Below are 13491 nucleotides of genomic sequence, written 5' to 3' on the forward strand. Positions count from 1 at the left end.
TGGAAACTGGGTTAAATATCTTAACATAAAACAGTCCTAGAAACCTTCCTGAATAATAAATGCAAATCTTAATTCAAATAAATTAATTATTAAATGATGAATAAGTCAATAACCCAACCCATGCATGTGATACGAACTTTATCAGGGGGTCCAGGATGGACCGAAATGACTCGATAAGGGGCCCAAAATGGACCAAAATAACTTGTTAAGGGTACAAAATGGACTGAAATGACTTGATAAAGGTCCAAAATGGACCAAAATAACTTGTTAAGGGTACAAAATGGACTGAAATGACTTGATAAAAGTCCAAAATGGACTAAAATAACTTGATAAAGGTACAAAATGGACTGAAATGACTCGATAAAGGCCCAAAATGGACCAAAATAACTTGATAAGGGTACAAAATGGACTGGAATAACATGATAAGGGTCCCAAGACGGACTGAAACCTCATCACGTTCGTTTCACATGTGTGGGTTGACTTATCTGTCTCATCAATGTTACTGTGACTGGGTCTCTGTAATCATACATTAGTCAAGTATTTAGGTCCATGAAATATATATATATTTTAATATATCTCTTCTCAAAATGATAATTTTTTACCTATTTGGGATGTGCCTGAAACTTAATTAAAGAATTAGATTATAAGGTGTTAGATATGATACAGGTTATCTTGAGGTTATCTTGAGATGATTTCGGGGCTTTTTAGTGTCCCCGCGGCCCGGTCCTCGACCAGGCCTCCACCCCCAGGAAGCAGCCCGTGACAGCTGACTAACACCCAGGTACCTATTTTACTGCTAGGTAACAGGGGCATAGGGTGAAAGAAACTGCCCATTGTTTCTCGCCGGCGCCTGGGATCGACCCCAGGACCACAGGATCACAAGTCCCGCGTGCTGTCCGCTCGGCCGACCGGCTCCCCGGTCGGGGAGAGATCTACAGAGTGTAGATCCTCACCCTATTTTAACTCAAAATATTTTCCACTCTCCCTCAACCTATTTTCCACTTTACACTAACCTACTTTCACCCCTATTTAGGAATTTTCCTACACTCAACCAAAATTTCTACCAAATTCCTCTTCCCCCTCCGTCCCTCCCCCTCACCTATCCCCCCTCCCCTCTCTCACCCCCCTTTCCTCACCCCCCCCCCCCTCTGTCTTTCTCTACAACAGCTTCCAAGGTGTATTTACCACCGTCCTCTGGTCACCATCCTAGCTGGACCTGCCTTGAAAACCTCGTCTGTACTTGTTGCTCTCTCCAGGTTCACTATTCTACATATATTACTTGGTCCCGTCTACTCGTATCTACCACCATGTCTACAGCTATCTACCTGCATCAAATCACGTCAACGTCCTGTAGATATATCTACACTCCTTTCTTCCTCCTGTTGACCTCCGCTTTCTGAGGATGCTGTTGATTCCTTATGCTCCCCTCTCCCTGTCTATTCACTCCTTTCTATCCCTCTCCCTATCTAATCTGTCCTTTCTACCCTTCTGTCTATCTATTCCGTCCTTACTACCCTTCCTCCTGATTATTCCGTCTTTTCTACCCTTCTCCCTGTCTATTCTGTACTTTCTATTCTTCCCCCCTGACTATTTCGTTCTTAATTCTACCCCTCCCGCTTTCTATTCCATCCTTTCTACACTTCTCTCCTGATTATTCCTTACTTTTTACCCTTTTCCCTGTCCATTCCGTCCTTTCTACCCTTCTCCCTGTCTATTCCATCCATTTTACCTGCCCTGGTTAGTCCGCCTCCGCCACCCACCTCAAGGGGCAAGCCCTGCCTGGCGCGGAAGTTTGCGATGATATCGTCCGCCTGTCGCTCGAAGTCCGAGGGAGCGAAGGATCGGGGCTCGTAGGCGTGAGGGTCGAAGTCTCCGCCGAAGATCGGGGACGAGGCCCTGATGGGAGGTCGGGTCACCGGAGGCACGGCGGAGGGCTCCATGTTCTGCGTCTCCTGTAACACCAAGAATGTGGTCAGTGTCGGGGGTCACACAGGGCTTCAGTGTCGGGGGTCACACAGGGCTTCAGGGGGGGGCTTCAGGGGGGGGCTTCAGGGGCGGGGGGCTTCAGGGGCGGGGCTTCAGGGGGGGCTTCAGGGGCGGGGGGCTTCAGTGGGGGGGGGGCTTCAGGGGCGGGAGGCTTCAGGGGCATGGCTTCAGGGGCGGGGCTTCAGGGGGGGGGCTTCAGGGGCGGGAGGCTTCGTGTACGTGTTGTGATGCGAGGATATCGCGTATTAAAAGTTTGTCGGTCGTTACGTTAAAAGACGTTGGTATCCCGTGGGCAAAGTACGTTAGTTTTATGTTGATTTAACGTTGCATTGCCGTTCATCTTACGTTTATCTAACGTTGCAACAACGTTCATCTTTTTGTTGATTTAACGTTGCTGCAACGTTCATATTACATTGATTTAACATTGCAGCAACGTTCAAATAACACTGATTTAACGTTGCTGCAACGAATATCTCCTGTCGTATCAACGTTAATCATACGTTTATCTAACGTCGCAGCAGCGTTCAATTTACGTTGCAACAACGTACATCATACGTTGCATCGTCGTTTAAGCTTACAATATTTAAACGTTGCACCAAGGTAAATCTTACGTTGCAGCAACGTTAATATTACGTTGGTCTAACATAACTGGAGTAGGATGTAACTCCCGGGAGAGTTACAGGTACCTGATGAGTGTCGGAGTTTACCTCCAGCAGAATGTCTGAGTCTGCGGAGTGGAGAGATAACGAGTCTGGTTGTGGGTTGAAGGTCTAGTTAAGTCTGATATCACAGGATGCAATACAGGAACCCAAATGGAACCCACACGAACCCACACGAACCCACATGAACCCACACGAACCCACACGAACCCACACGAACCCACACGAACTCACAGGAACCCTCATGAACCCACAGGAACCAACTGAAACCAACAGGAATCCACATGAACCCACATGAACCCACAGGAACCCACAGGAACCCACAGGAACCAACTGAAACCCACAGGAACCCACATGAACCCACAGGAACCCACAGGAACCCACAGGAACCAACTGAAACCAACAGAAACCCACATGAACCCACAGGTACCCACAGGAACCCACAGGAACCCACATGAACCCGCATGAACCCACATGAACCCACAGGAACCAACAGGAACCCACAGAAACCCACAAGAACCCACAGAAACCAACAGGAACCCACAGGAACCCTCAGGAACCCACAGGAACCAACAGGAACCCACAGGAACCCTCAGGAACCCACAGGAACTCACAAGAATCCACATGAACCCACAGGAACCCACAGGAATCCACATGAACCCACATGAACCCACATGAACCCACAGGAACCAACAGGAACCCACAGGAACCCACAGAAACCCTCAGGAACCCACAGGAACTCACAAGAATCCATATGAACCCACAGGAAACCACATGAACCCACATGAACCCGCATGAACCCACATGAACCCACAGGAACCAACAGGAACCCACAGAAACCCACAAGAACCCACAGGAACCAACAGGAACCCACAGGAACCCTCAGGAACCCACAGGAACTCAAAGAAACCCACATGAACCCACATGAACCCACAGGAACTCACAAGAATCCACATGAACCCACAGGAACCCACAGGAACTCACAAGAATCCATATGAACCCACAGGAACCCACAGGAATCCACATGAACCCACATGAACCCACATGAACCCACAGGAATCCACATGAACCCACATGAACCCACATAAACCCACAGGAACCCACAGGAACCCACAGGAACCCACAAGAACCCACATGAACCTACAGGAACCCACATACGTAATCAACTTAACACTGGATGACGGGTCACTTTGCCAGTCTTAGCGGCGATTAGACTTAAAGGCTTAATAGGGACAAAGTCTTTAAAGACTCTGTGTGTGTGTGTGTGTGTGTGTGTGTGTGTGTGTGTGTGTGTGTGTGTGTGTGTGTGTGTGTGTGTGAGAGAGAGAGGTTCCTCTTTGCCTGTTCCCCTTTCATTTTCCATTTCGTTGCCTGTTTGTCTGCATCTGTTTATCTTTCTCTATGTATTTTTTCTTATGTATCTCCCTGTCTCTTATGTATCTCCCTGTCTCCTATGTATCTCCCTGTCTCTTATGTATCTCCCTGTCTCTTATGTATCTCCCTGTCTCTTATGTATCTCCCTGTCTCCTATGTATCTCCCTGTCTCTTATGTATCTCCCTGTCTCTTATGTATCTCCCTGTCTCCTATGTATCTCCCTGTCTCATATGTATCTCCCTGTCTCTTATGTATCTCTCTCAGGTCATCATTTTTATAACTCTCTCTACTGCCAATTTAAAGTGAAAATGAAGCCCATATTCTCTCAGTTAACAGCAATTATCACAGCAGTAATGATAATGTTAATAAAAGTATTAATAATAATAATAATAATAATAATAAAATGGTATCAATTAAGGTCAATGAATGGCATCAATTAATGATACCATCATTAAAATAAAATCAATATTTTTATCAATAAAATGGTATCAATAAAATGGTATCAATTAATGTGTGTGTGTGTGTTACCAATTCTTGCTAAATTTTAATTTAATATAAATTGCAAAACCCTTATTGCACAACTGTTGCAAACAGTTGCGTTCAGTGGTACAAACAAAACGACGTTAATAACATGACAAATTAGCAGAAAATGCAGTAAATAATGGTTAGATCTAATGGTTAGATCAATGGTTAGATCAATGGTTAGATCAATGGTTAGATCAATGGTTATAATGGTTCATGAACCAGGAAGCACAAACAAGGCAGCAGTGTCTGGGGTTGCAAAATAAAAAAAGGAAATTGATTAGCAATCGTGCAGAAGCTTGTGGGGCCAACCTTTACGGGGAGGTCTGATACCAGGGACACGTGAAGGGGTTTCTGGGGGGTGATACAGACCAGATGGGGTTAGGGGGAGACAAAGGCTCCAGCTAGAGGCTCTGGGAGAGACAAAGACTCCAGACAGAGGTTATGGGGGGGAGACAAAGGCTCCAGACAGAGGCTCTGGGAGAGGCAAAGGCTCCAGACAGAGGCTCTGGGGAGACAAAGGCTCCAGCTAGAGGCTCTGGGAGGAGCCAAAGGCTCCAGGTAGAGGCTCTGGGAGATACAAAGGCTCCAGACAGAGGCTCTGGAAAGAGGCAAAGGCTCCAGACAGAGGCTCTGGGAGGGACAAAGGCTCCAGACAGAGGCTCTGGGAGGGACAAAGGCTCCAGACAGAGGCTCTGGGGGAGGCAAAGGCTCCAGACAGAGGCTCTGGGAGGAGACAAAGGCTCCAGCTAGAGGCTCTGGGAGGAGCCAAAGGCTCCAGGTAGAGGCTCTGGGAGATACAAAGGCTCCAGACAGAGGCTCTGGAAAGAGGCAAAGGCTCCAGACAGAGGCTCTGGGAGGGACAAAGGCTCCAGACAGAGGCTCTGGGAGGAGACAAAGGCTCCAGACAGAGGCTCTGGGAGGAGACAAAGGCTCCAGACAGAGGCTCTGGGAAGAGACAAAGGCTCCAGACAGAGGCTCTGGGAAGAGACAAAGGCTTTGGGAGAGTCGTGAGAGCTACCTAAATATTTCCTCAAAAACATCACAAACATTCACCGCGATGTTGACTCTTCATATGACCTGTACTCCGGCTAAACTAAATTGAGGTTCTCAAGCTTCATATAACAGCAACTGAAGTAAACATTATCAAACTATAAATACCTCACTGTAAACATTGTTCAGCTTGTTTATGAAGATGTTTACAAACATCCCAAGATGTCTTATGACGCATGTGAAATCTTCGTCAGAAGCATGTAACGTATCTACCAGAAAATATTAATTAAGGTCATTAAATGGGCTCGACCTCGCGTCTCTGGACCGCGCACGCGTGCATGAGGAGGCCAGGGACGCGATTTCGATCCTGTTTTACAGCTTCAGTGGGGTTTTTTTTCTCGTAAGGCCGTGTTGCAGGTGGCTTAGCGTTGTTGCAAGCGACTGTGCTTGGAAAGCTGCCAGTTTAAGAGGGAAGAAGAAGAAGAAGAATTTCAACCTGGCAAGTCGTAATAGTTGATTTCTTGAACAGTGCAACAATGCAAGAGTGCAAGGGGCTAGATCAGGGCCTCTTAGGGGCCCACACAACAGCCGCTCACATCAACAAAAGCCACACTGTCGCGATTGTCTTCTGTCGCTGTGTGGTTGAGTGGTCGCGTTGTCAGGTGGTGTGTGATTGTGGTGTGTGTGTGTGTGACTGAACTTTCAACAGGATTCTAGAGCAGTCTGAAAGGGGGGGCTCTTAACCACACCGGGCCCTGATGGTCCGCCACGGACACGGACAACACAGTATATTGGTCCATATAGGCTTCCGGATATAGCGCACACAGGCACTCCAAGCAGCGGCAAGGGTTTTGGAGGGGAAGGGAGGGAGGGAAGGTGGCTTTTGAGGCGACTTGAAAATGCTTATAATGACCAAATCAGCGCTCGTAACAAGGTACAACAGGCGACACACTTAATCACAACTCACAAGGTTGTGTGTGAAGACTAAGGCTGACAGACACGACGCTCGCTCCGGTCGGAGGTGTGGACGCGGCGGAGGAAGACAGCAGGCTGCCACACAGGAGAACCACTACCCAAGGCTAGGAGACTCTTACACAAGGCTAGGAGACTCTTACACAAGGCTAGGAGACTCTTACACAAGACAGGAAACTATTGAAGGATAGAACACATCCGGACGGGAAACAGCTAAAGGGATAGGCAGGCGATGAGTCACAATAACGTGGCTCAAGTATGTTGACCAGACAACACACTCGAAGGTGAAGGGACGACGACGTTTCGGTCCGTCCTGGACCATTCTCAAGTCGATTCGACTTGAGAATGGTCCAGGACGGACCGAAACGTCGTCGTCCCTTCACCTTCTAGTGTGTGGTCTGGTCAACATAAAGGGATAGGCTAACTAACAGAGGCAAGAGTCGTTGGAAGGATAGAGATCGTCTTTAGAATAGTGAGAAGGCTAGAAAACTCATAGAGGAAAGATACGTTTCAAGGATAAAAAAATCAAAATGGATGAAGTTAGAAAAGCGTGAGACACACAGAGACAAACATGCTTGATAAGAGAGCATGATAAGAGTAGAGAAGAGGCACTAGAGGAGACCACAGAAGGAAGTACAACAACAACAGTAACACTTGAAGCTTTCAGAGTTACTTACTCTGAGAGCTTCAGAGCTACCTACTGAACCCACCACAGTTACTTACTCTGAGAGCTTCAGAGTTACCTACTGAACCCACCACAGTTACTCTGGAGCTTCAGAGCTACCTACTGAACCCACCAGAGTTACTCTGGAGCTTCAGAGCTACCTACTGAACCCACCAGAGTTACTCTGGAGCTTCAGAGCTACCTACTGAACCCACCACAGTTACTCTGAGAGCTTCAGAGCTACCTACTGAACCCACCACAGTTACTCTGAGAGCTTCAGAGCTACCTACTGAACCCACCACAGTTACTTACTCTGAGAGCTTCAGAGCTACCTACTGAACCCACCACAGTTACTTACTGAAGCAACAACTTCACAACTTTTGACGAAGGAAATTCTATTAATCTTGAACACTTAACGGAGGGCGGAAATAGGCGATAGAAGAAGAAGAAGAAGAAGGAGAAGAAGCAGAAATTGATTGAAGAAAAAGAACAAACCTTCAATTGAATTATAATTAAGAATGCAGTAAGATTATAGATGTTGCATAAGTATATAGCAACCATCACCAGTAAGACAGTAAGAGGCTTCACGAAAAATGTCAAGACAGCTGCAAGAGTGACTGAAGACAAGGAAGATACGAGAGACTGACTAAGAAGATGAAAAAAAAAACTTCGAGAAAGGGACTTTGAGAAAATTTTAATTAACGAGATGGAACTTAAGATGGAAGTTACGATCTCGTTAATACGATGGAATCTACGAAAGGGTGGTTTTAAGAAGTAATCTACGAGCGTGGCCAAGTAGACATAATCTACCAGAGTTTTAAAGTAGGTGTAATCTACCAGAGATTAACTGCATGGAGTGTCACCGGAAAATATTATATAAGAACGCTTTAAAACTTATTAAAACAAACAGTAAAAATCTTGGAATAAGCAACATATATATATTTTGCATATTAGTGCAACATAAGACAGATATATAGAAGACTGAAGGCATTAGAAAGTTTGAGATCACGGTTCAAAATCCAGTAAGATAACGAGCAGTTAAACAGTAATTGAACAGGACAAAATCTGCCCGGAAAGAGGACAAGCACAAAGCAGTGCGTTTGGACTTTACAATTTGCTTTCAGACACGGAAAGGAACATGTATAAAGCATTATATAAGGCGGTCGATCAGAGGGTAGAGCTTGAACTTTATGTGTAGTGAGGAGACTCTGCATTCTCTACAGTGGTACAGCTTTACCCTCACACTCTACAGTGGTACAGCTTTACCCTCACACTCTACAGTGGTACAACTTTACCCTCATACTCTACAGTGGTACAGCTTTACCCTCACACTCTACAGGTGTTCAGCTCTATCCTCACAACTCTACAGGTGTTCACCTTTATCCTCACACTCTACAGGTGTTCACCTTTATCCTCACACTCTACAGGTGCAAAGCTTTATCCTCACACTCTACAGGTGCACAGCTCTATCCTCACAACTCTACAGGTGCACAGCTCTATCCTCACAACTCAACAAAATCGTCTCATCATTATATCGGTTCCATAACACCAACCAAAAATATTATAGGACATTGTCTACTGTTTTGCCCCAAAAAACATGAAAAAAAAAAACAAAATTTACAAAAATCGATCAGACGAGATTCGTTCGAGGGAATGAACGATACCATTTCACTCTGTTTGTACCGATAGACAACGTATATAAATTTAGGAAATTGTAAGTAACTGCAGAAGGCCAATGTGACGAAAGTGCAGAAATCCTGTTGGCCAATACAAGAGAAGTGCAGTTAGCACTAGTTATCCTGGTAAGCTGACTGCTTAAGTCTACATTTAAGCTTATCATTTCGGGGCGAAATAGACGTGGATTTAGTTCAACGAATTAGGATTAATGCGATGGATGTTATTTTTGACATTTAGGATTATCGCTCCACTTGTTTGTGTTAATTAGTTTGAGGCATTAAAGAGGCAGAGAAAGGAAGCCTGTGAATGGAACAATGAAGGATAGAATCAGCGAAGCTGGGAAGGATAGAAGAGATAGACGAAGCATGAAAGAAGAATGAAGAGAAATATTCGAAGCTTTGAAACATGAAGAAGAGATAGGACTAAGAAAACACTGAAGAATGAAGGAAAGACAAGATAAACAGAGGGCCTGAAGGAGGAGGAGAAGGAGGAGGTAGGGGCTTAAAGTCGACGCCTGACCGCTGCCACTGACGGAGTGTATGGCATAAACCCACAGTAGTCCTCCTGGAAATCAATCATAAACACGTACTTACATTTGGTATATATGACTATGGAACTCTCTGTGTTTCATGTCTTAAACAGGTCAAGCAACACGCGCCTGAGAGGCCTGGCGTGCTGTAGTTCACTTGAAAAGTTACTCAATTTTGACCACATTATCCATATGTCAAGATCTTCTGTAGATGGATTAGAAAGTTAGATAAAAATCACTGCTGATGCATCAATGTAAAGTTAATACATGAGACATAATGGCCAAATTAATTTGCAACAGTTAAAGCTTAGTAATGCAAAGCAACATAAGGAGTATGAAAAAAATATATAACTTATTACATATTATAAATGAGGAAGATAAGAGCAACTCAAGACTCTACAAGCACTAGAGAGCAATGTAAACACAAAACAAACCTGAAATGCCAAATAATTGCATTAGAATATAAATTATAATTGGGTTAAGTAAATATAAAGTTTGCAATAACTGAATTAAATCCGTATATATTGCTTGTTATACGGGTTCAGAATACTTGTTAGCTAGCTTCTAGACCCAAACAAAAATTAAAAATATATTTTATTTGGGTTTAAAAATGAGGAGCTGGCAACAGCGCATCGTGTTAAATACACCGGCGTTTGAAAAACGAGCTCAGTGCCCCTTTAGAGGCCATGTCGGGCAGACCTGTGCGCCCTCCCTCCTCACTCACCAGTCTTTCGGGATCCACTGCCTCTGGGTATTTCAAGGAAGTCAAAAACCTCCTGGGATAGTTGTCAACGAGATCCTTTTCGGCAATCTTTGTTTTGTAGAAAAATTAGAATATCGTCAGGTAGAATGATATGATTTTGTTAATATATTATGACGTCATGTTAAATAGGCCAGGAATCATAAAAATAAACTTACATGTTCAATTACGAAACCTCTACATCTTTCCTCGATAATGCTTCCTCGTTTGTATTATTTGAGTTTGTAGCGCTTCTAGGATATTTTTACCTGAATTTACCTGAGAGCCAGTTATACTAGTGGTCCCGATGAGGACAGGAACCCGGCGGCTTGTCGAAGGTCCCCCCATTTGCCCTGATGATCGTTTCCAACTGTATTTTAACACCCAACAGAGTTGTCAGCGGGTAGGCGGTTCCATGGGTTTATAACCCTGGGGGGTGGAAAAAATCTCTTGTTCTCAGTCCTACATATTGTGGCTTGTTGAGCGTGACACCGTTGCTCCTTGTGTGTGTTACATCTCAACTTTTGAAGAAATTGTCCGGATCGACATTCTTCAAATTGTTCAGTATTTTAAAGGCATATTTTGGTAGCAGTCTTTCTTGTAAACATATGTTGTTAACATTTTCAAAGACTTTGAAAATGTAATAAGTTATTACGAAACGCGTTCAAGCGTCGCGTCAGACTAGAAATAAAAATGAATTTTGGAGAATTTTTCAATTACCATCGACAGTAAAAAGAAACATAAGAAACATTGAGAAAATTCGTGTTAGAATTATTAATCTTACTTTTTCGGTCAAGTTTAACAACATATTTTAAAGGTGTGGATGAGATCCGCGCTGGCATGCCTGGTCTGCAGTGTTGCTAGCCGTGTGGCCCTCAACCCTTCCTGATACAAGACATGACTTAGCTCTGGAATTATTTTTGTTGCCCGGTGTTGCACCTTCTCCAGAGCAGCTATGTCTTTCTGAAGAGGAGGTCGCCATGCCTGGAGGCAACACTCAAGGTGCGGGCGCACCAGAGACTTATACAATTAAATGACAACTTTCTTTTCTTGAAAGGTAAAGATACGCTTGATTATTCCCTGGGATTGGTTCGCTGTTTTTACTGCTGTTCCGTCTTGTTGTGCAACCTTTAGTGAATGATGGACTCTCACTCCAAGGTCCTTTTCTTCACTGTTGTAAGGTAGTGCTGTTAATTTGGGAGCTGAGACGTGGATTGCGTGGATTTGGATCATCCACGTTGCGTGACGTGGATGACGACGTGGATGTGCACGTGGATTGTTCTGCCCCACATGCAAGGTCTTGCATTTATCGACATTAAAAAGCATGTGCCAGTCTTCTGACCATTTGTAGAGTTCCTGCAGATGTCTTTGTAAGTTCTCATAAAAAGTTGCCATGACTGTTGAAAGATTTACAGGTTTCGTAATTGGACAAGTAAATACTTGATGAATTATGACCACTGGTCCTTGCAGCTTTCTCAGATATCGCCCGAGTTTATCTTATATGAAGAAATTATTGGTTTTGACCTCAAGAAAAAGTGTATATATATATATATATATATATATATATATATATATATATATATATATATATATATATATATATATATATATATATATATATATGTATATATATATATATATATATATATATGTATATATATATATATATATATATATATATATATATATATATATATATATATATATATATATATATATATATATAATGAAAAACATAATCGGTTTCATTACGTTTTCAAGACGGGTACGCGAAAATTATTATAAAATTTAATGACCATTGAAACGAAGTGATAAAATTATGGAATGTTAAAAAAAAAACACAAAATCAAAAAAAAAAGAAAAAAATCTCATATCCAAACCCAACCTTCCAGCTGCCTAATCGCGTCAGATAACACCGACCCAAAATCACCTCGTCTATGAATCCAAATTATCTATCCATTGGACCAATAGGACGAGTGGACACCCCGCCCAACTATCCAAGCCTTAAAGGAGTTCAGGCCATGAGTCCATAAGCCGGCAGACATGAAGGTCTATTTCAGACCTTAGGGGGGGGGGAGGGGGGGAGGGGGGGGGGGAGTTTTGGCATCAGGAGCCTCGCCTGCTCATCTCCCGACCTTCTCCGTGACGCCACATCTGCCCTGTACATTGAGCATGCTTATAGACGTCTATTTGTAGGTGGGGTTGGTCACTGGCGCCGGTGCCAGTGGCGGTGGCCTGAGTCACTATACCCTGGTTCGCATCCCCCCGCCCCCCTTCCCAGCACGCTCTGTTTCCTGTTGGAGTGAGTGGGGGGGGGAGGAGGATACTGTCCTTGGTCACTGCCACACAGGACAGTGAAGGTGCTCTTCATATTCACTGCCACACAGGACAGTGAAGGTGCTGTTCATATTCACTGCCACACAGGACAGTGAAGGTGCTGCTCATATTCACTGCCACACAGGACAGTGAAGGTGCTGTTCATATTCACTGCCACACAGGATAGTGAAGGTGCTGCTCATATTCTCTGCCACACAGGACAGTGAAGGTGCTGTTCATATTCACTGCCACACAGGACAGTGAAGGTGCTGCTCACATTCACTGCCACACAGGACAGTGACGACACTGCTCACATTCACTGCCACACAGGACAGTGAAGGTGCTGCTCATATTCACTGCCACACAGGACAGTGAAGATGCTGCTCATATTCACTGTCACACAGGACAGTGAAGATGCTGCTCATATTCACTGCCACACAGGACAGTGAAGGTGCTGTTCATATTCACTGCCACACAGGACAGTGAGGTGGTGCTCATATTCACTGCCACACAGGAGAGTGAGGATGCTACTCACATTCACTGCCACACGGGACAGTGAAGGTGCTGCTCATATTCACTGCCACACAAGACAGTGAAGGTGCTGCTCATATTCACTGCCACACAGGACAGTGAAGATGCTGCTCACATTCACTGCCACACAGGACAGTGAAGGTGCTGCTCATATTCACTGCCACACAGGATAGTGAAGGTGCTGCTCACATTCACTGCCACACAGGATAGTGAAGGTGCTGCTCACATTCACTGCCACACAGGACAGTGAAGATACTGCTCACATTCACTGCCACACAGGACAGTGAAGGTGCTGCTCACATTCACTGCCACACAGGATAGTGAAGGTGCTGCTCACATTCACTGCCACACAGGATAGTAAAGATACTGCTCACATTCACTGCCACACACACAACTGAATATCATACAATAGACCAGTAATACACAAGACATATTTCAACCCCATCTCCGGCAAATACAATTAATCGGACATTGTATATAAATTGTATTTGCAAAATTGTATATTAATTTTGTCAAGAAAATCTGAAA

At 44.3% G+C, this 13491-nt stretch overlaps 1 protein-coding gene and 1 long non-coding RNA gene across 7 annotated transcripts in view; one reads left to right on the plus strand and one right to left on the minus strand.

Moving 5' to 3' along the window:
• Window positions 1–13491, minus strand: part of LOC123757471 (uncharacterized) — a 63474-nt gene that overhangs the window by 14209 nt on the left and 35774 nt on the right. For all 6 annotated transcript variants that reach the window (XR_006772752.2, XR_006772754.2, XM_045741128.2 and 3 more), the window contains exon 2: window positions 1761–1952. Coding sequence is in view for 4 of the 6 variants with exons in the window: in XM_045741128.2 (XP_045597084.1) it covers window positions 1761–1952 (192 nt within the window). In the remaining 2 variants the exon portion in view is untranslated. The remainder of the gene's footprint in view (window positions 1–1760; window positions 1953–13491) is intronic.
• On the plus strand, window positions 8335–8787 carry LOC123757472 (uncharacterized). The gene is made up of 2 exons (XR_011229129.1): window positions 8335–8540; window positions 8628–8787. It is a non-coding gene; the product is annotated as an uncharacterized lncRNA (long non-coding RNA).

The sequence above is a fragment of the Procambarus clarkii genome, chromosome 19 (genome assembly GCF_040958095.1).
Source record: "Procambarus clarkii isolate CNS0578487 chromosome 19, FALCON_Pclarkii_2.0, whole genome shotgun sequence".
NCBI lineage: Eukaryota > Metazoa > Arthropoda > Malacostraca > Decapoda > Cambaridae > Procambarus > Procambarus clarkii.